The sequence below is a fragment of the Argopecten irradians genome, chromosome 3 (assembly GCF_041381155.1).
Source record: "Argopecten irradians isolate NY chromosome 3, Ai_NY, whole genome shotgun sequence".
In the NCBI taxonomy this organism is placed as follows: Eukaryota; Metazoa; Mollusca; class Bivalvia; order Pectinida; family Pectinidae; genus Argopecten; species Argopecten irradians.
The window spans coordinates 60,819,866-60,847,214 of NC_091136.1; the positions used below are offsets into that span (position 1 = coordinate 60,819,866).

The window sequence follows — 27,349 nt, forward strand, 5'->3', positions numbered from 1 at the left end:
ATTGGTGCATGTGCAATCAGTACTTACCGTATTTGACCTAAAAGAGGGCCTAGAGCGCTAGTAACTGGCGATGGGAGCGCCCTTATTAAGTTCATTATTTCTTAAGTTATTTGAAACAGACTATAGCACAAAAGCTTGCAACTAGGCAGACGACACTTCAAAGGGAACTGCCAAAAACTTTGAAACAGACTAAAGCAAATTTCCTCGTGAAAAAACTTTTGATGTTTTCTAGCACGTGGACCCTGTTGTCTAGTCAGAATACTGGAGTGAAAGGGAACGTGTCAACCTGTCAGCCGTCACGATGAACCAATATATATATATATATAATGTTTGAAGGTTTTAATCAGAGCGATGTTGATGTTGCTCAAGGAGTTTATGAGTGTGTAAAATGTTAACATTGAACTATATGAAAGCAGTGACTCTAACAGTGTTTATGGATGATATGGCTGACAACTACTACTGTGTTAGTCCAGGTCATTGACATTTCAAACTATCTAATATCGGATACATATGTGGCTGTTATTTTATTCTGTAAATTGGATAAGAAATAAAATTCTAAAGAAAGGTAAGTGCGATTTTTTATTTCAAAAAATGATACAAGATAGCTGGGCAATGCAGCATTTTATTTTATTTTTAAGAAAAAAAGGCAGGCCCTCTTTAGGGCGCCCTCTTTAGGTCAAATATGATAATTGCATATAGGATATAGTGCAAAGGAATTTTTTCGGGATGCAATGTATTATTTTTCATGTTTTTAACTTTAAGTTAAATTAGATGCTCAAACTTTTCAATGGTAGTAATGGTGTAAAGAAAGTAACTTTTTATAACTGAAGAAAAAATACTAAATCGTCTATTCCTGTTTTTGATAGAGAAAAAAATACTATTTATCAGTGGTGGAGCATCTTTAAGTTCACCTGCTTTAAATACATATTTTTTCCCCAATGTTAATTGGCAGATAAAAATAATTTCTGATTGGAATCAAGGATGGAGATAACTGAGCTTTTGGGTTCCACATAAATCCTTTCCATACATGCATGGTTTTCAGGTTAAGTGCCATCTTTATTATCTTATCAATTTCATCCAGCTGCTTTATTCTTGGTTGATTTTACCAAACCACATGCATATTAAGAATGAAAATATTATCATGTACAGGTTATTGTTTTGAGATTGTCAGAAAAAATGTTGAGGTCATGCTTGAACAGTTGCTATTTGTGTTGAGGGGAAAAAAATCAAATATGTGGAAGTATTGAACACGTCGCGTATATATTGTTTGCTTTACCTTGGAATACATTTGATGAATTGTTGCATCTAAATAGTTTGTCAGGACTGAAGTGAGAATGTATTGACTCAGCAAAATATGTACTCGGTATATGCTTGTTATTGTCCATATGTAATTATCAAGGATGAAGAACGGTTGTTGGTGAAAATATAATGAATTGTTATAGCTGTAACTTGTATGTTAAATATCAAAGTTATCTTTTAATTTGAAAGTAGTTTTAATTACATTGTTGAAATTTTAAAAGTTGTGTGTATAAAATTTACAAACCATGAAAGATTTATTTTTAGTTTTTAGGTAGTCTTTTTGTCCGTCATAGTGTGTTGTCCGTTAACATTTTCTTGTGAATGCGATAACTTGAGTACATGTAAACCTTTGTATTTAGACTAACAATGGAAAGATCTCGGACGATTATGAAAATCAGCTTGATTCAACTGTAACTTTCGGAGTTATTGACCTTTGCACTAATAATTATTATTGGACCTTGTGAACGCGACAACTTGAGTAAATATATGAGTAAATATAAACTAAGCTTAATGAATCTTTGTATGTGGACTAGCTACGGTAACATTGGAAAAATCTCAAACTAGTTTGAAAATCAGCATGATTCGACGTTAATTTACGGAGTTATTGCCCTTCGCACTAATAAATATTATTGGACCTGGTGAATGCGATAACTTAAGTAAATATAAACCAAGCTTAATGAAACTTTGTATGTAGACTAACATTGAAAAGATCTCTGAAGAGTTTGACATGAGGCCCACGGGCCTTAACGGTCACCTGAGTTTGGATATGTAAATGTAAAATGAAACAAGACACTATATATATATTGGCCCTTGAATTAGTTCAGTGATTTTATAAATTTGACTTTTTTATGTATGAAGAGTATTAGCTTCCATCAAACCTCAGATAAAGATTTTTTGAAATTTTAGTCATTTTGACCCTGTTTGGCCCTGTCAATATAAACTAAAGTCAACTTGTCCATCCATAAAGAGTATTTGATTCTACCATTCTATGCCATTTGCATTAACAATTTATTAACCTTGTGAACAGGATAATGTGAATTAATATGCACCAAGCTTAATGAAACTTTGTATGCAGACCTATTAGATCTATGTTCCTAATTCGTGAACAAAAGACATTTGTTGGCTTGTAAATTACATAACTAATTTGTATCAAATATCAGGACAGTTGACCGTTAAGGCTCATGGGCCTCTTGTTATTCATCAAGGACAAAAAATGAAGTCTAGTTTTCATTCTTTCTCTACTGATATCAAGCTGATTCAAACTTGTCGGCATACACGTGTACTTCATACATCTCAACACTTCTATTCTGTAGCAATTCATTAACATTTTTGAGCATCATTCTTATCTACCAGAGTTACTTCCCTTTGTGGCACTGATTGAGTGATCAGAACGTATGAATTTAGCCCACAATGCTAACCATTTCTATAGATCACTTATTTAAAAGAAGTCAATTCTGAAGCTTACAATTACAAAGAATTATGACATTTACCAAAGTCAATTTGTTTAGCTGTACTAGACTGTATTATGACGTTATTTTATACATATGACATTAGAATCAGAAATCATAGTAAAATACAATATCGTATTAAAATATGTATAATTATTATGATCAGCCTTCATACATGTAGTAAAATACAATATACATGTACTATTTATCTTACTTGACCTTGAAAACAAAACATTATTAAAGGGACAATTCACTCAGACTAATTCTTTTACATAACCAAGAAGCAAAATATGGCATAAATGTATTGTTCTACATTTCTTATGAAACATATAACATAAAATATTGACAAAAACCACACCATTGTTTGGTATTTTAATTAATATCGTTGAAATATCAAATCGTTGATAAATACAATTAAGCAGGTACAATATGGACGCTGTACCCATACCCGAGCCAAAGTCACGCACGTTAAACAAATAAACTACATAACCACTGAGAACGTGACAAAATGATTTTTAGGCAAGACAATTCACCTAATAAGGTAAACACACTACTGTCAGAGTGATTTGAGCAGTTCTAGACAAAAGTTGCATTACTCTACGAGCAAGGGACAAGGTTCGGCATACAAGAAGTTCGACAACAATGTGTAATGGCGGACAGCGAGCGAGTTTGAACATCTACACACATGTCACAACCATGCATGGACTTTTCTGGCATATCACAGTAAAACCGGCTGACCTAATTTCCATTAGAACTTGTTTTTTTCCGATATATGTACAAATTTTGATGTTCTCTTAGACTGAATTGTCCCTTTATGCACCTTTTAAACAAATTAGCATATTTGCATTGCAAATATCAATTTCATGGTCATCTTATAACCCCCTCTTTCATATTCATTTACTTAAAGGATTTGTGCAGTCAAAAATGATAATTTCAGTTTATGCTGGAAATGGCTTTATTAGACCATGTAGAAACATCTCCGTGCCGCGCGCGACCGGAATAACCTGTAAACCACCGATATCGAGGTCAAATTTTCTGACCACCCGATTATGCATATTTTCTAGCCCTAAACCGTGTGACGTCATAATAGTCCGTGGCTTATAGCTGTACTATAACTGATGTGCTATCACTTACATCGACGGTCACAGGGAAAAGCCGATTAAAGATTTTTTTTATGATTACTTTTGAGTGAAGTTAATCGTACAATAACTTTGTCTCGAATATAAATAACTAAAAGAGTGAAATTCGATGTTTCAAAAACTCTAATTTATGCTCTAATATCAGGTATCTTCGTGTAATTATGAAAGAAAATCCACACAGAAATAAAAGTTTCAGATTTTTTGTCGAGGAGTTCAGCAACGAATACAATTAATTAGATAATATTTTCCTGTAGTCTGTATCTTTGATACATTGTGAATTGCAAAGTTTTTGACTGTAAAATGAAATTTTACGTAACAATTTAAGATATCCTTGATTGAAGCATCAAGGATATGATGCTTGACATACGTACACACCGATGATTGATCATTACAAACATTGTGTTGTGTGTTGCTAACCGAATAAATTGATATACATTTATTACAATACCGTAATACGTTTCAACATGTGGTAGAAATAATTTATTTTTGATATTTTAAAAGATCAAAATATTGAAATATAAAACAAAACAAACCATTTTTTCAGACTGCGGTTGCTTTCAATTTTTAATTGATATACGAGTAGATACACCGATATTATAGATATATAATTAGCCATGCCTTTGGTTTGATGGTTATGTAATACCTTGACCAGGATGTTGTTTACCTGTACACAACGCCATTCATCGAACTCACCTGTAATTACCTGGCCGTGGTCAATTTGCTATTCGGTGGACTATATCGGGTATTTGCTATTGTCTTACTGTCAATCAGGTTAGGACATCCGTTAATTGGATTGTGATTTGAATTATGGAACCCCCGTACATCTATAGTCTAGGTTTTTTATTGTCACCTCTATTTTTAAAATGAAGATGTAAAAGCAAATGGAAATAAAATATACCTGATCATACCTAGGAATATATATTACATACACACACATATATATATGTCGTACACAGGTAAAACAAAAAATGGAAGGTGACTTATTCAGAAACAAAAATGGTTCTAAGAATTATTTCAACTAAAGGTTTAACCTTAAAAATTATTCCAGTCTAGTACTGTAATTACGGAATCGTGGCATATAGCAATCTTCCGTAATTTCTAAGGGTATTAGTAAAAATTCTAAGCATGTATTTTCACCGTTTGTTGGCTTGTAAATTACATAACTAATTTGTATCAAATATCAGGACAGTTGACCGTTAAGGCTCATGGGCCTCTTGTTATTCATCAAGGACAAAAAATGAAGTCTAGTTTTCATTCTTTCTCTACTGATATCAAGCTGATTCAAACTTGTCGGCATACACGTGTACTTCATACATCTCAACACTTCTATTCTGTAGCAATTCATTAACATTTTTGAGCATCATTCTTATCTACCAGAGTTACTTCCCTTTGTGGCACTGATTGAGTGATCAGAACGTATGAATTTAGCCCACAATGCTAACCATTTCTATAGATCACTTATTTAAAAGAAGTCAATTCTGAAGCTTACAATTACAAAGAATTATGACATTTACCAAAGTCAATTTGTTTAGCTGTACTAGACTGTATTATGACGTTATTTTATACATATGACATTAGAATCAGAAATCATAGTAAAATACAATATCGTATTAAAATATGTATAATTATTACGATCAGCCTTCATACATGTAGTAAAATACAATATACACGTACTATTTATCTTACTTGACCTTGAAAACAAAACATTATTAAAGGGACAATTCACTCAGACTAATTCTAGTCGACACTACCCGTAAATCACGACCAAAACCAACCGATAGCGCTAAAAGCTAGGCGGTTCGTTGGGTGGGACTTAATTTTTCATTCATCCAAAGCAATATCCTGACGTATTATCAAAAAAAAAATTTTGGCAGCACAAATCCTTTAAATATCCTGATTGATTCAAATTGGCTGTTGCAGCCTTTGACCTAGAATATTTGTAGAGGGGTGTCAGTTTGCTTATATAGATGGTGTTACAATCTGATCTATTCTAAAATTTCTCAGTACTATATAGCTGAGTCAAAATCACTTACAGATTCAAATTCTAGATGATTATAATTCACCAAACAAATGTTTTTTAAAAAGGGGGAAGCGAGAAGCAGTATCTGCATTGGCCACAAGCTTGACTCTGACTTAAAGTTTAATTGCTATAATAATATGAAAGCAAAACCCTAAAAAACATTGAATATAAACCAATTATTAATGTTATTAGAATAAATGTGAAAAATCACTTATCTCACCTTAGTCATTCATACATGGTCAATATACACAAGTGATGCTTCTCTTGCAATCAATACATGATCAATATACACAAGTGATGCTTCTCTTGCAATCAATACATGATCAATATTCACAAGTGATGCTTCTCTTGCAATCAATACATGATCAATATACACAAGTGATGCTTCTCTTGCAATCAATACATGATCAATATATACATGTGATGCTTCTCTTGCAATCAATACATGATCAATATACACAAGTGAAGCTTCTCTTGCAATCAATACATGATCAATATTCACAAGTGATGCTTCTCTTGCAATCAATACATGATCAATATACACAAGTGATGCTTCTCTTGCAATCAATACATGATCAATATATACATGTGATGCTTCTCTTGCAATCAATACATGAATCACTGTAAAGATCTGTTCAAATCTCCTGTTTTAAAAGAAAACAAGACGTGGTCTGGCCATGGAAAGGTATGAATATGGGACTTTTACACTAGCAGTTGTTGATTCCATCAATGTTGTAGATAGATACCAACAAATCAGAGCGAGATGAACATACATAAAGACACCAGGACCTCGACCACAGTTTTAATGTCATACCAGTGACCTGTATTATAAATAAAACACACGTACGTAGATCTCCGCCACATATTCTCATTTGTACTAGGTGTAATTCTCCATCCAATATTCACATACTGATGATCCTCTTTGTATTCCAAACCTCCTGTGTATGAAGAGGATGATTTTAACACATTCATGAGTAATTAATCATTGCTTTCTTTTAAAGTCAGTTTTTCTTTCATTGTTTTGGCAAATGTTTGTGTAGATAATAAGATTTTTTTCTCACACATACGTAGACTAATAAGAAGTTTTTGGTTTTCGTTGAAATCAGCAGACTTTAGAAGTTCTTCGTCCTCCTGAAGAAATAAAGGAACATTTAAGTTTTCCTTAAAGATGCTCCACCGCCGACAGAGCATAACTGATATTCATCATTTGAAGAATAATTGGTGTTAAAGATGCTCCACCGCTGACAAATGGTATGTTTTTCACTATAAAAAACAGGAGCAGAGATTTAGTATTTTTCTCCAGTTACAAAAGTTACTTATTTTACACCATTACCGTCATTGAAAAGTTTGAACTTCTAATTTTATTTTAAATTGAAAATATAAAAAATAATTAATTGCATCCCGAAAAAATTCCGTGGCACTATATCCTATATGGAATGAAGTACTGATTGCGCATGCACCAAAGGCGAAATAAATCATTTTATATTATTTTTTGTGTTAATTAGGCATATATATACACGATTAAACACCAATTATTGTTCAAATGATTAACATCATTTATGCTCTGTCGGCGGTGGAGCATCTTTAATCGTGTATGTATATATCTAATAAATGCAAAACATAATAAAAAATAATTCATTTTGCCTTTGGTGAATGCGTAATCAGTACTTCATTCCATATAGGATATAGTCATGGAATTTTTTCGGGATGCAATTAATTATTTTTTATATTTGTAACTTGAAGTAAAATTAGAAGCTTAAACTTTTCAACGGTGGTAGTGGTGTAAACTAAGTAACTTTTGTAACTGAAGAAAAATCCTAAATCGACTGCTCCTGTTTTTGATAGTGAAAAAATACCATTTGTCAGCAGTGAAGCATCTTTAACATTCCAGCTTTTTCACTTTGTACATACAAAAGTTTTCAGGAACAAATCAAATTTTGGTCAAGCTTCTTAATAGTATATAAACTGAATTTGATCTATAATGACAGGTATATTTACCATTGTGTGTACTTATGTATAGCGCTAAAACAGCGCGAACCATTAGTCTTAACAGAAACATTCTTGCTTTATACTGGTAGCTAACAGTCTATTGCTGTATTTATAAGTTGTAATGAAACAAGTCCATTATTTGTTTAAAGTAAGGACTAGAAATTATTGTTTTACTGAAACAATATAGACCAATCATAATATTTCTTATTTAATATTTCCATGGTTCACCAAGCTTGATGCCAGTAGAGCACTGTCTTTACTAACCTGTGCTGTTGTGTCATAGGCTTTCTGTAACAAAGCTGAGCGAGTCTCTAGAAATGACCACACTTTCTCATCATTTTCTATGGACACTGGTGAAGACACATCTCCTAAACTTTCCATCTTCTCCTCTGTCAGGGGTGCGGACTGAAATTCCTTAAGATTTTCTACAGGATAGAAATGAGGATTATACAAATATAAAAGTCCACCCACTATTTTTGTACAGGAAGTCATTGTCAGCACTCGAATGGCTTCATTTCTTTCATAATTTCCACCAAATTGCATATATTATTGAAGAATCAACATATCTGGGATGCATTTGAGTTTCATGATTGTCAGGTAATGTCTGGACCCAGGTGGCTTACTTTTTTCATTTCTTTTCTCTGAACAGCTTGTGAACACAAAGGACCTGCCGGGGCTAGTTGGAGTTAATTATTGTAAGGTCAATTAGGGTTAAAGTCACTGTAATAATAGTGGGGATTGGCAGGGGATACATATTACTTCAGCAATACTAAAAATGCTTTTTTCTCTTAAATTAAAATTAGACAAGTTCAGAACTTGCCGTAGTTGATGGTGAAGAGGCTGAATAGGCTTACCATCTGACATACAGAAGACTCTAAGGAAGGCGAGGATTTGTGGATCTAGTGGAAATCTCCCTCGATGTATGAAGAATGATCGAGATCTGTGTCAAATATAATTGTCAGCTGGCATAATTACCTTTAATATATCAACAGAATTTGAGTAAATAATTAAGATATCCTAGAAGGCTTGCACTGAATAATACACATTAGCAAATAATGAAAGACAGAACTTTTCTATCCATTATCGTTTTTTTAACACTTGCTTAATAGTATTGAGAGCTACATACGGTAAATTGGGATATTTTGGATGTGGTCATATTTTGGCTTATTTTGCGTTTGACATGAAAGCGCCAAAATTTGACTCACCAAACTTTGGCTATGAATGCAGTCGTTCACTTTTAATATTTAAAGTAATTTTGATTGCACTTACACTTCCAGGCCCAACTTCATCAGTAAGTCTGACTTCTGCTCAAACAGGGGATCACCTTTACTGATTCCTAGAATGGAAAAAAAATCAAAAAGAGTAATAAATGTTCACAAATTACTTGCCTAAAGTCATAACAAATAAAACTAGCTGAGTTCAACACGAAACAAAACAAATCTGAACATCTTACCTAGTTTAACTGCCATCCGATCCATCACATTGTCAGGGTATACAGATCTTCTGTATATTGTCTGAACATCTTACCTAGTTTAACTGCTATCCTATTCCACACATTGTCGGGTATACAAATCTTCTGTATATTGTCTGAACATCTTACCTAGTTTAACTGCTATCCTATTCCACACATTGTCGGGTATACAAATCTTCTGTATATTGTCTGAACATCTTACCTAGTTTAACTGCTATCCGATCCCACTCATTTTCAGGATATACAAAACCACTGTGTATAAGTAGTTCTGCATTAGATCTGGCACCATAGAATATCATTATCTGAAAACCACAAGTAATTTTAAGTTCAAAATAGCGTAAAATAAAACTGATAACACGCAAGTAACACCTTATATATGTCACAAATAATTGCCTTTCTAGATTTTAACAATTGATATAGCCAATGACAACCTTTTTAAATGTTAAATTTTTAATCCTTTTCCGAGAGAGGAATGCTATGAAGTAATGTGTACCTGTTCTCCTTTGGTAAAATCCCTTAGAGCAAAACACTCACAGGAGTCGTCCTCTATATTGTAATCAGTAGTTATCTGTAAAAACAATATTAAACATGCTTATACAACACCATTTCTTCCTTCAGTTACACAAACTCCTAGAGAAGTTTAGCAACAACTTTAATACAACACTAAGCCAATTTCAATGATAATTCTACAAATTCTATATACCATAGATGGACGAAACATTCACTCATTATCAAGACCACACTTGGCCTAACTACAATTTTGAGATGATTAACCTGTAACAACTATCGCCGTAACTATAAGAATTTCCCACACACCGTAGCTATGAATCAGTGATTGACCTACCGTTCCATTACAGTGGTTACACATGTCCCACAGAGGTATGAGGGCAAAGGTCAAACTGTCCCCATCAGGTGTTGGTACCTGGTTCTGTCTAGTCATAACTGTAGACACAGCCCACCTGTCCACAATGTAAACAGTCACATCAAATTCTTGTATTCCTACAGTATTGCTCAAACTTATGTATGTTATCTGTATACTGGGGCCGCCATTTAGTCAAATATCAGATTTAACAGAATTGTTTTTCTTCTTGTAAAACAGTCATATGAGTTTATCAGTCCATCTGAATGAGATAGAAGCAAGTTTAATAATTTAAACATTTACTTGGACATACAAAATGTAGTTGTAACAGATAAAATCACTACCACAAGACTTAGTAAATGTTCAAAACATTCAATATATATAGCTACAATTCCTGAATTGAACACTTATAAGGCATGCTAGCATCACTCTTTGTTTAAGTGTATGATATACATTTTGTGCCTTTTACCTGTAATCATAATAAGTGAAACAGTCTTTGATGGGAAGTTTGGCTGCTGCAGGATGATTCTGTGGAGAAAACGCCATAAAATATCAACTACAATGTATGTTATCTTGTTTTATAACAAGGTACATGTTAGGTTTGAATTTTTTACATGTCAGCTAAGAAAAAGGGAAGTATAATGTGTATTGGCTGGGAGAAATTCATTCAATAGCAAACCTAGAGTGGTATATATATATGTGCCAAAAGTAAGTCACTGTTAACTGCGTGCATTTTGGCCTCAAACTATATGAATAGTAACACCAAAGAGAATGCTTCTCATCACTAGCTACCACATCAAAAGTAAACGGAACTTCAAATGGGTAGTGGCCTCACCTAAATGTACCAAAAGAAGGTTGCAATGACCTAGATTTCCACCTCTGACCTACATCAGATAAAACTAGACTCCATCTCTAGCATTGTTTTCAACTTAGCTTGGAATATGTATTGTAATTTACCAGTAATACCCAGTAGGAATAGACCTTCTGATGGTAATATCCAGTAGCTAGGAATACTGTAACTTACCTGTAATATCTTGTAAAAGCAATCCGATTAAAATTCATATCTCTATCCTCAATTTCTTAATCTGTTCTTTTGAGGATCTGACAACATCCTATATGGGGTAATGTTCTATGACTTATCAAATTAGCCAATCAAATTACTATCTCCAAATTTCTTGACGAGGAAAAAATAGTTTGCAAGAGCTGTCAGAATCATTTTTATATAATTATGTAGTCACTTTGCCCAAAGTATATATATATATATTTATCCTGCAACTGTCCCACATACTGACCGATAACTACTGCCGGATTAATTTGTGCTCTATCCGTCAATACGAAATGCTTTATCCGTTAATACGATCACATGAATTTGTTCCATATCTCATGTAACTTTTTCTAACTTGACCCAGATTTTGAACCTTCCTGTGAATGAAACGATATCGAAAATCTGGTATGGCGATGTCGTCTTTTTCTTGGCTCGTGGCAAAGGTATGTATTGTAAAGTAAATCTTTAATGGGTGTTTATTGTTTTTGAGTATTTTCATTTTGAATTACGGATACTGTTTGTGAATGCACTTATTTATTTCCCACGGCAGTAAAAAGGAGTACACTCTCATTTGGTTTAGTGAATGAATCTTTACCTCCGCATCAAAGAAGCGCCCCGCTTCGAGCGAAACCAAGTAAATAACTGGCAATTTGCTTTTGTTTTGAATGTCATAATGGTTGCAGGATAAACAGAATACACGGTTTGTATCTTACAATACAAGATTTATTTTGGTGCTCGACACAGAAAGCAGAGATGACTCGGCAAAGACTCGTCATCTTGGCTTTCCTAAGCTTAAGTCTCACACCAAAATAAACCTTGTATTGTAAGATACTAACCGTGTATTCTCTATATATATATGTGATTACATATGCTGTGACAATATGTTGTTTTCAGCAGATGTATCTTGGTAGAGAAAATGTATGTGAACTGAAACAAGAGGCCCATGTGCCTTAACGGTTATCTTACTTTTAGCACAATACAACGTAGTCGTTTAAAGATTTTAGCATATTTGACCTTTGACCTTGAATGAAAATCAAGGTCATTCATTTGAACACACTTGGTAGCCCTTCATCCCAGCATGTCACAGGTCTAATATCAGGTCTCTAGACCTCCTAGTTATTCTCAAGGAGTTGTTTAAAATATTTTGACCATTTTGACCCCTGTGACCTTGAATGAAGGTCAAGGTCATTCATTTGAACAAACTTGGTAGCCCTTCATCCCAGCATGCTGCAAGCCCAATATTAGTATCCTGGGCCTTTTGGTTCTCGAGAAGAAGTCATTTAAAAATTTAAGCCTATTTGACCCCTGTGACCTTCAATGAAGATCAAGGTAATTCATTTGAACAAACTTGATAGTCCTTCATCAAAGCATGTCACAGGCCCAATATCAGGTCCCTAGGCCTCTTAGTTATTCACAAGAAGTTGTTTAAAGGAGTTTTAGCCTATTTGACCCCTGTGACCTTAAATGAAGGTCAAGGTCATTTACATTTGTATTTGAACAAATTTGGTAGCCCTTCATCCCAGCATACTACATGCCCAATATCAGTACCCTGGGCATTCTAGTTCTTGAGAAGGATTTGTTTAAAGGATTTTTAGCCTATTTGACCTCTGTGACCTTAAATGAAGGTTAAACTTGGTAGCCCTTCATCCCAGCATGCTACAGGCCAAATATCAGTAGCCTGGGCCTTCTGGGTCTTGAGAAGAAGTCATTTAAAGATTTAAGCCTTTTTGACCTCTGTGACCTTGAATGAAGGTCAAGGTCATTCATTTGAACAAACTTGGTAGACCTTCATCCCAGCATGCTACAGGCCAAATATCAGTACCCTGGGCCTTTCGGGTATTGAGAAGAAGTCGTTTGAATGAAAAGTTTAGGACGGTGGACGGCGCACGGCACACGGCGCACGACGACGGACGGTGCATGATGACAATAGGTCATCCTGACCCTTCGGGTCAATATCTCATCAGTATCTCACCAGTCCAACATCATTGGAAAGCCATATTTGGCTTATATAGATGTATGGTAATATTAACATAAATGGTTAATAATTATACGTGTGATTGCGTTAGCATATGTATATATATAATATAATAGTATTCCTAGTTTCTAGTAAGATATATATATCAGTAGTTGCACTAGGTTGATGGTTGGAATTTCAGGACGTGGTTCTTCCAGTGGTTGTTCAGTCTATGCTTAAAGATGTTAATGTTTTCTGTGTTGACCACCTCTCTGGGAAGGGCATTCCAGGACTCAATGATTTTGTTACTAAAAACATACTTTGCTGTGTTAAGACGGAAGGGTTTCTTAAACAGCTTTTTGTTGTGTCCTCTTGTTCTGGCGTGTCTCGTTGGGGTGAACATATTTTCACTGTTGATAATGTCTATTTTATTGAGGACTTTAGATGACCTAATGAGTATAAAGATTGTCAGAACATGACCTTGAATGGGATGTTGTCAGATCTTCTATGAAACGAAGAGGGAATAACGACTGTAAAGATTATTGTTACTTACATGTAATACCCTGTAGAAGTAGGCATACTGTCGAGCAATGTTTCTATACTGATTTACACAATCCTCTGAAAGGGAACAAAATAGATACAATTTCAAACAAACAAGTAACTACCGGTATTAGATCCCAGTATGTTTGCTCTTAAGATTTTGTCTCATAATAAGCATTTCTGTATGTTAACTTCCATCAATTAGCCATATTCTCTCGTTAAAAAGGCTAATTGGTTTTTGTTCTTTTCATTTAACATAATGTAGTATATTTTACAGTTCAAAATTCAATGTTTCTTAGGTAACCACAAGATCTATAAAGTCTGAAATGATTAATACCAACCAGTATCTGTAGCATGGAAGTTGAGATGTATAGTACTCACTGTAGGCTGGGGATCCTTTCAGTAAAGCCAGCTCTTCAGGTGTGAAGTATAAAGGTGTTGTATATTGACTAGGAAGCATATGTAGAACTGAGTTAAGGAAATATAAAAAAGAAAACAAAAAGAAAGCAAATTCTGGTAGCCATGACAAAACCATATGTGATCAAAAGCAAAGAGCTTTAATTATCACCTTCTTATGATCAACATTCAGTTGTATGAAATACACTTTGTTTTCAGTTCTGATCAAATGACCCAACAGCATTGGCAGAGCAGTTGATTGATGGTGGCCTTTTGCAGCATAAAGTAAGATATAAGCCTCATGTATTTCACATACCTTGAGTTATTTACCCTTAACAAAATTGCCAATATGTTTGACTACATTCCATGTTTATTTTAAATCCGGCTCTCAAAGGTGATTAAAAAATATTTTGTGTTACCGGGGTGGTTAAAAATGGTGTCTTTTAAGAAAATTTCAGTCAGTCGATGACATGGATTGGCTTTAGTTTGGTTTAATTGGTTAAACATTCTATTAACGGCCAGGGTCATTTAAGGATGTACCAGGTTTAGATAGTGGAGGAAGTGCCCAGAGAAAAAAACGTCGGCCAGCTGTCAGTACATGGCAATTAACTGCCCCACCTGAGATTTGAACTCACGATCCAGAGGTCTTCCACCACTTGGCTTGTAGTTGTATGTCAGGACATCTTAACCACTCACCCACCGTAGTATTGGTATCTTACGCTTACAAGTGGGCTATACCTTGTATAAAGATATTTGAAGGATATCAAGGTAAGGTTTCCAGTAGGACTCTGTACTTCTCCTCTCACACAACAGGTGAAGTGCCAACACTATGCTTGGCATGGCCTGTAGGATCTTGTCTTCAGCAATCAGGGCATCTACCAACCGAGATAGAATAAACTTAACATTCACTTCAATCAAAGTGTCATGCATTCATACATAAAACATACATATAATACAAGTAATGTTACTGGTTATTACATTGAAACACTAAAAGCATTTATCTCACCCAACTGAACAGGTATATTAGGCTTTAAGAGGCCTCTATATATATATCTTCAGAATGTTTATTCGAAATGGATGATGAAGTCACGTCACTAGCAACAATCATAAGTACCGTTGGAGAACAAATCATAGATGCAACAAATAAAAAATACAGATTAACAGATATTTACAGATAAGATTCTATATATATTACTAATCCTTATTTCACAGCTCCAAGGACAACCTCTGTAAAGCTATAATAACATTATACTGCACAACAATGTATTTGATACCTAATCCTGATGCTTTGGCAGTGTCAGTGGTCAACATTAGCTTCCGGGGCACAATCACAAAAGGATCCATTTCCTACAAAATCAGAAAATCAACATCATAGGTTGTACAATAATTTTCTTTAACAAACCATCAACATGGTAAATATTGCAGTTTGCCTCAAGCATAATTACTAAATTAGTATCTTTTTCCATTGATATCATCAAATTGATATAAAAGTCTTCAATATATGATTTGACTAAATTTAATTGAAGTGATTTAGTAGAAAAGTTACATCTATTTACTCACTTTGAGATTTTTTGTGGCTTTGATGCCATAACCCACATGTTGGAAGTTCTCGATCTCTATCGCTGATGTGTCCACTTCGTTGTTATTCAACCATTCCATGAAAGCAGGAATGCATGCTACTCTGTCTGGCTGAGTTAATGTTATATCTGAAATATGGATGGAAACATTTATAACATGAGGCCCAAGAGGCCTTGACGGTCACCTGTGTGCTGCTACAGAAAAGCATTGCAAAGTTGATTCAAATCTGTAAAAAGTATTTATGAATTAGAATAAACTTTAAAATTGAACCTTTTAGAATTTTTTATTTTTTTTGTTTTTTCATTTTGATAGTGTATTATGTTACCAAACCTTATGCTTAAAATTCCAATTTGCTTTGCCAATGTTAAACAACAAAACCAAATAAGAAGTCAGTCAATGTCATTCATTTCATAAATTTCACTTTTTAGTCTATGAAGATTACTTGGTTCCATCAAATCTGTGAATTCAGAATAAGATTTTTGAAGTTTTAGCCTATTTGACCCCTTTTGGTCCGCCCCTCTGGCCCCTGGGGGTCGGCCTGAGGCCTGGACAAATATGGATATGGTGTTAAATTCTATTTCAGGCTAATAATTCTAACCCAGTTTGACTAATTTCCAATGAAAACAAAGCAAATAATGTTCATAAATGTGTTTTTCCTATATAAACTATAGTAAATTTGACGTCCTACCCAGGGGAAAATCTGTAAGATCCCAGGGCGATGAGATTCACAATTTTTGTAAAGGGCCTTAAGACCTTCCAATCTATGAAGAGTATCATGTTCCATCAAATCTGTGAATTCAGAAGAAGATTTTTGAAGTTTTAGCCTATTTGACCCTTTTTTGGCCCCGCCCCTAAGGCCCCTGGAGGTCAGCTAGGACCAATATGGTTATGATGATAAAATGTTATCTCATGCTAAACATTCTAACCCAGTTTTACTAATTTCCTATGAAAAATAAGCAAAAAACATTCATATATGTGTGTTTTTTCCTATATAAACTATAGTTAACTTGACCCCCTCCCCAGGGGATAACATGAGACCCTAGGGTCATATAATTCACAATTTTTGTAAATGACCTTAAGACCTTTCCATCTATGAAGAGTATTTGATTCTACCAGTTCCAGAATTTTAGAAGAAGATTTTTGAAGTTTTAGCCTATTTGACCCCTTTTGGCCCCGCCCCTAAGAGTCAGTCATGGAAAATTTGTTAATAGAATTCAATGGCCATTTCATACTGATAATTCTGACATTATTTGACTAATTTTCTGTTATTAATGACCAAGTAATGCTCCAAAATATGTTTTCACTATATAAACTATAGTAAACTTAACCCCCTCCCCAGGGGAAAACCTGAGACCCCAGGGTCATATAATTTCACAATTTTTGTAGAGGGCCTTGAGACCTTTCTATCTATGAAGAGTATTTGATTCTACCACATCTGTGAGTGGAGGAGAAGATTTTTGAAATTTTAGTCAATTTTACCCCTTTTGGCCCCTCCCACAGCCCCCTGGGGGGTGGGGGTCATATAATACACAATTTTGATTGGCCTTATGCCTTAGAAGGTTTGTGCAAAATTTCATTGAAATTGCTTCAGCGGGTTTTGAGAAGAAGTCGAAAATGTAAATTGTTTACGAACTCACGACGGACGACGCACGACGACGGACAAAAGGCGATTAGAAAAGGTCACTTGAGACTTCGTCTTAGGTGACCTAAAAATACTATCAAGATATATTTAATTAAAATCAATCCAAACTAAGTGCTAAGACAGCACAATGTGTGTAGATACTAATAGTGCTTTCCATGCTGTGTATCGGTATACTGTCATTAAGCAACATTTTAGCATTCTTTAGTTATGAGTTTCAACACTTGCCTGCTGTTTAAACCAAGGAATCCCTCTAAATTTTGATGAGTACAATGTGTGTAGCTCTATTTTTAATATCAATTATATAATTATATGGCATCTACATACTAGTATACTTCTATGTATCAGAAAGTGATTGCTAAATTAATTGGTTGCAGCTGATAACTCACCTGTCTGGATGCCTCGGATTTTCTCAACCATACTGTAAATCTCTGGGAAGTCTTCTATCTCCTTTGGACCAGGAGGAATGGGTTTGGAACAAACTAGAATATAAATCAAAACATACTTATGACAAATTGATATAAAAATCAGATATTGATGATGAATTTGATACCAATAAATTTAACAGCTTAAGTGAAGAAATAATACCACCAAAGCTCATTTCTGAGGTATGTGATATGATAAATCTTACACAGTATTATAATTCACACTACCTTTTATGATGTCTCTGTTATATCATCACAATCACTGTTTATAAATAGATATTCACATCTTTACTCCAGAAGACTTACACTCCAGCATTTTTGTTGCTAATTCCATCACTTCTTTCTTAGAAGCCTTTGACAATTCCTTATGCTCTGATGTACTTGATCGTTTTCCAGTAACTGCTGCTGCAGCTGCGTCCTTTTGTTTTTTACTTTTTTTGCCCATTTTGGATTGCAAAAATACTTTTAACTGACAAGACAGAAATGAAAAAAATATGTTTAATTCATATCAATGTCACTTAAAATTAACCTGATAACTACTGATAAACTTAACATAACATACATGAATAGATAATGTATGATGTATCATATGTACATATACTGTGCAGATTACAAACTTTCTGGAAATAAAACAAGAGGCCCAAGGGCCTTAACGGTCATCTGACTCATGGCACAAAACAACAGTCACAGTATAATGGAGTGGTTAACAATTAATATAAGCAATACAAGGAACATTTTTTTGAATATGTAAGTTTCTGAAATAGGTAAAGGTCATTTGTTGAACAAACTTGGTAGCCCTTCATCCATATATGGTATTAACCCATTCAAGGATGAAGGAGGAGTCGGATTTCAAAGCCAAATTTCAGCAAAGCTCCCATTTTGGACCCCTGACGTTCTATCCCCATGGGTCTTACCTCGTCCTTTATAAAATATTTCCCCCTTCTGAGCCCCGCCCCTCTGTCCCCTAGGGTCCGACCTAACTCGTTTATATCAAATATGATTGTCCTTCTCCAGTGATGTTTCACACAAAATATGGATGCATTAATCCACTCAAGGGTTAGGAAGGAGTAGGCTTTTAAAGCAAAATTTAATCAAAATTCCCCATTCTGAGCCCCGCCCCTCTGTCCCCAGGGGTCGGACCTAACTTGTTTATATAAAATATGACAGTCCTACTTCTACGATCTTTTACACAAAATATGGGTGAAATCCACTCACAGGTTAAGAAGGAGTAGGATTTCAAAGCTAAAACAAGTACATGTACTCATTGTAATGGACACTAATACATAATCCCCCAAATGACCCTCTCCCTCCCCCTCCCCATCTCCACCTGTGACAAATTAAGAATGCAGTTGCACAGTGTATGAACATTTTGAAAGAAATTTTGAGGTACTTTTACATTCAATGAATTGGAGACGAAAATTTGAAAACAGGAGGTTTGCCCAGAAAAAATCTTTCAAAATTTTTATCATACTGATAAGCATCCCTTTATAACCCTTTGTACTAAACTTCATTAAAATCAGAGACCGAAATATAAAAATAGGAAGTTGGCCCAGTGGCCATCTTGGAATACCAAAATCTTTACCAAAATGTTTGCATGTTGTTCGCCATCCCTTAAAACTTCTACAGACTAATTTTTGTTGAGATCAGAGACTAAAACCTGAACACAGGAAGTGGGCTCACAGCCATCTTGGAATACTAAAATCTTTATGAAAATATTTGCATGTTCGCCATCCCTTTAAACCTCTACAGACTAATTTTTGTTGAGATTAAGAAAATTTGCCCTTTTGGGGCCCCACCCCTCTGACTCTAGGGGTCCGATCAGGCTCATTTATATAAAATATGATTGTCTTTCCCGAATGATGTTTCATACCAAATATGGATGAAATCCATCCAAGGATAAAGGAGGAGTAGGATTTTAAAGCTTGAATTAAGAAAATTTACCCTTTTGGGGCCCCGCCCCTCCGACCCTTGGGGTGGGATCTATCTCATTTATATAAAATATGATTGCATGTACTTCTCAAATGATGTTTAAAACCAAATATGGATGAAATCCATCTAAGGATGAAGGAGGAATAGGATTTTAAAGCTTAAATTAAAAAAATTTGCCCTTTTGGGGCCCCGCCCCTCAGCCCCTAGGGGTCGGACTCTTCTCATTTATATAAAAAATAATTGTCCCTCCCCAATGATGTTTTGCACCAAAAATGGATGAAATCCATCTAAGGATGAAGGAAGAGTAGGATTTTAAAGCTAAAATTAAGAAAATTTGCCCTTTTGGGGCCCCGCCTCTCTGACCCTAGCGGTAGGACCAGGCTCATTTATACAAAATATGATTGTCCTTCCCTAATAATGTTTCATACTAAATATGGATGAAATATACCCAAGGATGAAGGAGGAGTAGGATTTTAAAGCTTAAAATAAGAAAAGTTGCACTTGTTGGGCCCTATCCCTCAGCCCCTAGGGGTCGGACCAAGCTCATTTATATAAAATATGATTGTCTTTCCCCAATAATGTTTCACACCAAATATGGATGAAATCCATCCAAGGATGAAGGAGGAGTAGGATTTTAAAGCTAAAATTAAGAAAATTTGCCCTTTTGGGCCCTGCCCCTCTGACCCTAGGGGTCGGACCAGGCTCATTTATATAAAATATGACTGTCCTTCCCTAATGATGTTTCACACTAAATATGGATGATATCTACCCAAGGATGAAGGAGGAATATAGGATTTTAAAGCTTAAAATAAGAAAATTTGCCCTTTTGGGGCCCCACCCCTCAGCCCCTAGGGGTCGGACCAAGCTCATTTATATGAAATATGATTGTCTTTCCCCAATAATGTTTCACACCAAATATGGATGAAATCCATCCAAGGATGAAGGAGGAGTAGGATTTTAAAGCTAAAATTAAGAAAATTTGCCCTTTTGGGGCCCCACCCCTCAGCCCCTAGGGGTTGGACCAAGCTCATTTATATAAAATATGATTGTCCTTCCCCAATGATGCTTCATACCAAATTAGATGAAATCCGCTTAGCGGTTAAGGAGGAGTAACGTTTTAAAGAAAAAAGTTTACGCACGACGGACGGTGGACGGCGGACGACAGACGGCGGACGATCACGGACGAATCACGATGACTATAGGTCATCCTGACAATTCGGGTCAGATGACCTAATAAAATTGTGAAAAGGCTATATAGCTATATAATACATACAGTAATGTATATATATTATACCAGTATTGGTAATGAATATATATTATGTTGGTATTATGAGAAAAATATTCAAGTTGACAGTGTACATATTGTATGTTAATGTTTTCAGTGTATGAATGTTATTATGTTAAATTTATCAAAACTGAAACCACTTTACTTTCTAGCTTCACACTACATGTAGGGGGAATTTCCCTTTAGCGCAGTCGGTAGAGCAGGTTGGGGACACTCTCGTATTGTATGCTGTATAGTCCTGAGTAATACAACTTTCCACATCATTACTCAAATGGAAACAAATTTCATTATCTAAATGTTTGTAAAAGTCGCAAACAAAATCACCTCTTTTGCTTACAGGACTCTTACTCAAATGCAGGACTTATTATCTTGCATATACGGGAGTGTCCCCTATCTGTACTACCAGTAAGCCCAGGGTTTCTGCAATTATCTACAGCTGTATCGATTGTGGTTACAACTTTCAGTGTTGATGTTATGCAAATATTTCACACACAAAAAACTTGATCAGCGGTCCATTGTAGTAACGTCTAGCAGTAGGCTATAAACCCCATATATGGTCATGATCCTGCATACGTCCAACAGAAGATGAGCCTACATTTTTAATGAAATCATCAATCTTTGATATTTCAAACAATTACGGAAACATGTTTAGCGAACAGTTTACTAATTTAAAGGCTGCTAAGTAAAATTGCAGTTAATGGTATGAAAAATTAGCACAATATTCTGCTTCATCAACTCACGTTACCTTCTCAGCAAGTGCGGCAATGTGGACTACGTCATCAATTCCGAGGTGTCGTAAATTTCTAATTATTATTTTTCAAATAAATGCTAATTTAGATATGCATTTTATAATGATATATACAATTTTATGATCATCTGCTCATGTTAAATATACAGAATAGATCTATGTAAATTTGGTATACTGAAAGAATATTGGCATATCAATTTTGCGACTCTGTCAGACTGTTTTACGTCATTCGCCGGTCTCGACGAACCGCTGCATGTCGCATACCCTCAGAAAAGAAAATCTTATCAGCTGTTTGTAACTCATTACGCCAATCTGGTTGAGGTTTGTACTTATATTCAGTAATTTGAAGTTCTAATGTATCATGTGATACATAACATCTATGTGATTCGTAATGTGTTTAACACATTGTGTGAGAAAGAATGTTTATTTGCGACTTGATTTTCAAAATATCACAGGACGTTCTGTCAATAATACATAGTAAAAATAATATATTAAAAAAATACCCCTATATACTATATTTGACGTTCTGTCAATAACTATAGTAAAAATATATAAAAAAAAATACCCCTATATTCTATATAGTATATAGGGATATTACTATTTTTTTAATGTATTTTTACTATGCATTATTGACAGAACGTCAAACTCCTGTGAAAATATAGTCAAATATGACCCATCTTAGCACTGGATGAAATGGCTATGGGGGTAGGGCTGTTAGTTACAAACTTCAAGCTTGCAAAATTGTAAAAATTTGATCGAGGACCCTATGTTTTTTTATGATATTTGATAAAACATATCAACCTAGGTATATCCAAGGACGTATATGAGAAGGATAAGTCACACTGGGTTTTGGGGTAGTACAAGGCAGGAGCTTTTGTGTTTGTGCACTGACTGTGACGTTGGGCGACGGCTGATATTCCTTTGATATCCGCTGGTGCAGCCTTTGATGTAGCTTACGGGTCCGAGGGTTACCGTCTTACTTTCTGAAGCGGGGCCTTCACTTCATGAGCTGTCATATTTTTTTAACGAAAATTTAAGACATATCTTCTAAATCTTCCGTCCTTAAAGCAAGTAATAAACGTTGTTATATTTAATAAACTTTACATTGGTGTTTCGTTTGACTCGATAAGACAGGTATTTGTTGAGAAAAACGGTTTCTATTCCCGGTTCATAGGCGTCTCGCGTGGTGTTTAGTAGTGTAAAGAGACAGTCACGAATCCTTCTCACTTATAAATCCTTGGGTATATCATATACGGTAAATATTGGGAAATTGACATATTATTGGGTTTTCATTTCCTTTTTTGCCTATTCATTGAATTTTTAGGGACCAAAATATGGAAAAACATGATAATAGAAAATTGTTCTCACCCAATTTTCTTTACAAAAATATGCATGAAAAATGCAAGTAAATAAGACCTGTTTGAAAAAATGACATTAGAGTTCCCAAACGTATGGAGCTACCATAATATTTAAGCTGTCTACACTCGTAGGTTATCTGGATCTCTTTTCGTAGTTAAAAATATTTCTTCTAGTTCTGTGTTAAAACCAAATTCCTAGTTTGTGTATTCAGTATCCGACATGTCAGTTCCGATACCATTCCAGTCATAATCCTGTGATAGTTCCAGTTGTGATGCCGCTATAGACTCTGTATCAGATTACTCTTCTTTAATTAGATTCAGATTCTCAGAAAGTAGCTGTGTGGAACCCAGCTTGAGGATAGGTAGCTTTTTCATTCCTTTCCTTCAGCTTGGCTGTCGCCTAATTGTGGTGTACTAGTCTTTGCTATATTTAAGGAGTTCTTTTCCGCAGAGCTTAGTAACCTTGTTACTATATCGCTTGTTTTTTTATCTCCTGCAAAACACCCTTGCGGGGGATATTGTTTTTGGCTCCGCCAGTCAGTCCGTCAGTCCGAGATCATTTTCTGGTCTATAACTCCAAATATGTTCAATGCATGCGTAGCTCCTTGAAACTTTCTGTATACATCAGAGAAGTGCCCTAGTTGTGCTTTTTGCTATCGCAGACCTTCCATTTTGGGAATTTTTTTCTGTTACCATAGAAACTTAGTCAAAAATACCAAATTACTGTTTCTTTTTGTTTCCGGGCTATAACTCCAAAACTGTTCAACGCAGCTCCATGAAATTTTCTGTATACATCAGACAAAAGTTCTAGTTGTGCCTTTTGCTATTGCGGACCTTCCATTTTTGGAATATTTTCTGTTACCATTAGGAGTGTCATGGTTAACCGAAAATATGGTTAACCGAAATATCCAATTGTACGGTTCAGTTTGGTACGATGATTCTTAGTTTCTGTTCGGTTCATTAAAAAAATAAATGTCCTATATTGCCTGTAATTTACATGTATTAACTGTATTGCTGATTATTTCATTGAAATACGGCGAAATTGTGTGCCAGAATCCCGAGAAATACACCTGTATACAGACATACTTGTGTAACATGTGTGCTAGTTCAGTCATTCAGAAGATTGTTTTTTGCTATCTGCAGATAATTTTTGCACATGTATAATATCTAAATGATATATTTCACTTATTGTTTGATATATCATAATTGTTGATGATTTTATTATAATTTTTTTCAACAATCCCCCAGAATATCGGCAGCTCAATCAGATCGCCATTGTGTTGCGATTGTAAACAATCCTGTTTCCGTCAGCCAAAATTCTGTTAATTTAACCGTTTTACGATTGAACATGCACCTGGTACGTAATAATGTTCATCTTTATTATAATTCCAATGCATATTACTTCTTTTAAACACTTTTTTCCAAGATTATAATATTGATGTATTGAATTGTGGTAAAACTTAGGATTTTCACATGTCAATCATATCAAACCTAAGTAAATGTTCAAATATGTTTGTTTAAAGGTATCCCACTGCCGACAGATCATAATGATATTCAACATTTGAATAAAAATTGGTATTTATCGTGTTATATGTCTAATAAACACAAAAATATTATGAAATATTTTTTTGTTGTTGCATGCACAATCAGTTCTTCATTCCATACAGGATATGGTGCCATGGATTTTTTTCAGGATGCAATTACTTGTTTTTGATGTTTTTAATTCTAAGTAAAATTTTGATAGAGAAAAAAAACATTTGTTTGAGTGATGTACCATATTTTTAAATCTAAAGCAAAACTTGTTTTTGATACTAAATAGACTTAAATAGTGTTTATTAATAAGTAAGATTTGCCTGAACCGAACCGAATAAACCGAAAATGGATTTCCGGACTATAACTCCAAAACCGTTCAACGCAGCTCCATGAAATTTTCTGAATATATCAGGCAAGTGCCCTAGTTGTGCCTTTTGCTATTGCGGACCTTCCATTTTAGGTGTTTTTTTCTGTTACCATGTCAAAAATACCAAATTACTGTTTCTTTTTGTTTCCGGGCTATAACTCCAAAACTGTTCAACGCAGCTCCATGAAATTTTCTGTATACATCAGACAAAAGTTCTAGTTGTGCCTTTTGCTATTGCGGACCTTCCATTTTTGGAATATTTTCTGTTACCATTAGGAGTGTCATGGTTAACCGAAAATATGGTTAACCGAAATATCCAATTGTACGATTCAGTTTGGTACGATGATTCTTAGTTTCTGTTCGGTTCATTAAAAAAATAAATGTCCTATATTGCCTGTAATTTACATGTATTAACTGTATTGCTGATTATTTCATTGAAATACGGCGAAATTGTGTGCCAGAATCCCGAGAAATACACCTGTATACAGACATACTTGTGTAACATGTGTGCTAGTTCAGTCATTCAGAAGATTGTTTTTTGCTATCTGCAGATAATTTTTGCACATGTATAATATCTAAATGATATATTTCACTTATTGTTTGATATATCATAATTGTTGATGATTTTATTATAATTTTTTTCAACAATCCCCCAGAATATCGGCAGCTCAATCAGATCGCCATTGTGTTGCGATTGTAAACAATCCTGTTTCCGTCAGCCAAAATTCTGTTAATTTAACCGTTTTACGATTGAACATGCACCTGGTACGTAATAATGTTCATCTTTATTATAATTCCAATGCATATTACTTCTTTTAAACACTTTTTTCCAAGATTATAATATTGATGTATTGAATTGTGGTAAAACTTAGGATTTTCACATGTCAATCATATCAAACCTAAGTAAATGTTCAAATATGTTTGTTTAAAGGTATCCCACTGCCGACAGATCATAATGATATTCAACATTTGAATAAAAATTGGTATTTATCGTGTTATATGTCTAATAAACACAAAAATATTATAAAATATTTTTTTGTTGTTGCATGCACAATCAGTTCTTCATTCCATACAGGATATGGTGCCATGGATTTTTTTCAGGATGCAATTACTTGTTTTTGATGTTTTTAATTCTAAGTAAAATTTTGATAGAGAAAAAAAACATTTGTTTGAGTGATGTACCATATTTTTAAATCTAAAGCAAAACTTGTTTTTGATACTAAATAGACTTAAATAGTGTTTATTAATAAGTAAGATTTGCCTGAACCGAACCGAATAAACCGAAAATGGATTTCCGGACTATAACTCCAAAACCGTTCAACGCAGCTCCATGAAATTTTCTGAATATATCAGGCAAGTGCCCTAGTTGTGCCTTTTGCTATTGCGGACCTTCCATTTTAGGTGTTTGTTTCTGTTACCATGTCAAAAATACCAAATTACTGTTTCTTTTTGTTTCCGGGCTATAACTCCAAAACCGGTCAATGCAACTCCATGAAACTTTCTGTATACGTATGTCAGACGTCACAAGTCCCCTAGTTGTGCCTTTTGCTGTTTCGGACCTTCAATTTACGGATTTTTTTCTATTACCATGGAAAAATACCAAATTACAGTTTCTTTCTGTTACCTGCTGATATTTTTTTTTAGCCCACCATCATCAGATGGTGGGCTATTTAAATCACATTTTTTCTGTGGTCCGTCGTCCGTCCGTCCGTCCGACCGACCGTCCGTCCGACCGTCCGTTAACAATTCTTGTTATCGCTATTTCTCAGAAAGCACCGAAGGGATCTGTCTCACATTTCATATGTAGGTTCCCCTAGGGCCCTAGTTGTGCATATTGCATTTTGGGACCAATCGGTTAACAAGATGGCCGCCAGGCAGCCATCTTGGATTTTGATACTTAAAGTTTGTTATCGCTATTTCTCAGAAAGTACAGAAGGGATCTGTCTCAAATTTCATATGTAGGTTCCCCTAGGGCTTTAGTTGTGCATAATGCGTTTTTGGATCGATCCGTCAACAAAATGGCCACCAGGCTGCCATCTTGGAATTTGATAGTTAAAGTTTGTTATCGCTATTTCTCAGAAAGTATTGAATGAATCTGTCTCAAATTTCATATATAGGTTCCCCTAGGGCCCTAGTTGTGCATATTTCGATTTGGGACCGATCGATCAACAAGATTGCCGCCAAGGACCATCTTGGATTTTGATAGTTGAAGTTTGTTACTGCTATTTCTCAGAAAGTACTGAAGCGATCTGTCTCTAATTTTATATGTAGTATGTTTGCAAAAGTTTGAAAAGCAGAGAAAAGATCCCTCTTTCCATTGTCAGACA

The 27,349-nt window shown here is 34.8% G+C and overlaps 2 protein-coding genes across 3 annotated transcripts in view; one reads left to right on the forward strand and one right to left on the reverse strand.

Annotated features, from left to right (window-relative positions):
* Positions 1-3,093: 3,093 nt before the first annotated feature.
* On the reverse strand, positions 3,094-21,792 carry LOC138319273 (actin-histidine N-methyltransferase-like). 2 transcript variants are annotated; one of them, XM_069262312.1, is made up of 16 exons: positions 21,762-21,792; positions 18,109-18,271; positions 17,767-17,859; positions 15,721-15,866; positions 15,435-15,507; positions 14,921-15,035; positions 14,146-14,222; positions 13,778-13,842; positions 10,695-10,753; positions 10,211-10,325; positions 9,860-9,934; positions 9,569-9,668; positions 9,165-9,231; positions 8,750-8,835; positions 8,160-8,320; positions 3,094-7,037 (listed from the first exon to the last, which is right to left on the reverse strand). In XM_069262312.1, exons 2-16 carry the CDS (start codon positions 18,245-18,247, stop codon positions 6,885-6,887), a joined length of 1,524 nt encoding a protein of 507 aa, XP_069118413.1. In that variant the 5' UTR covers positions 18,248-18,271; positions 21,762-21,792; the 3' UTR covers positions 3,094-6,884. The 2 variants fall into 2 exon arrangements, with proteins under 2 accessions (XP_069118413.1, XP_069118414.1); XM_069262313.1 differs by having other exon boundaries at positions 21,757-21,780.
* Positions 21,793-21,977: 185 nt separating this feature from the next.
* Positions 21,978-27,349, forward strand: part of LOC138319274 (cyclin-K-like) — a 47,229-nt gene continuing 41,857 nt past the window's right edge. The window contains exon 1 of the mRNA XM_069262314.1: positions 21,978-22,085. The gene's annotated coding sequence lies outside the window, so the exon portion shown is untranslated. The remainder of the gene's footprint in view (positions 22,086-27,349) is intronic.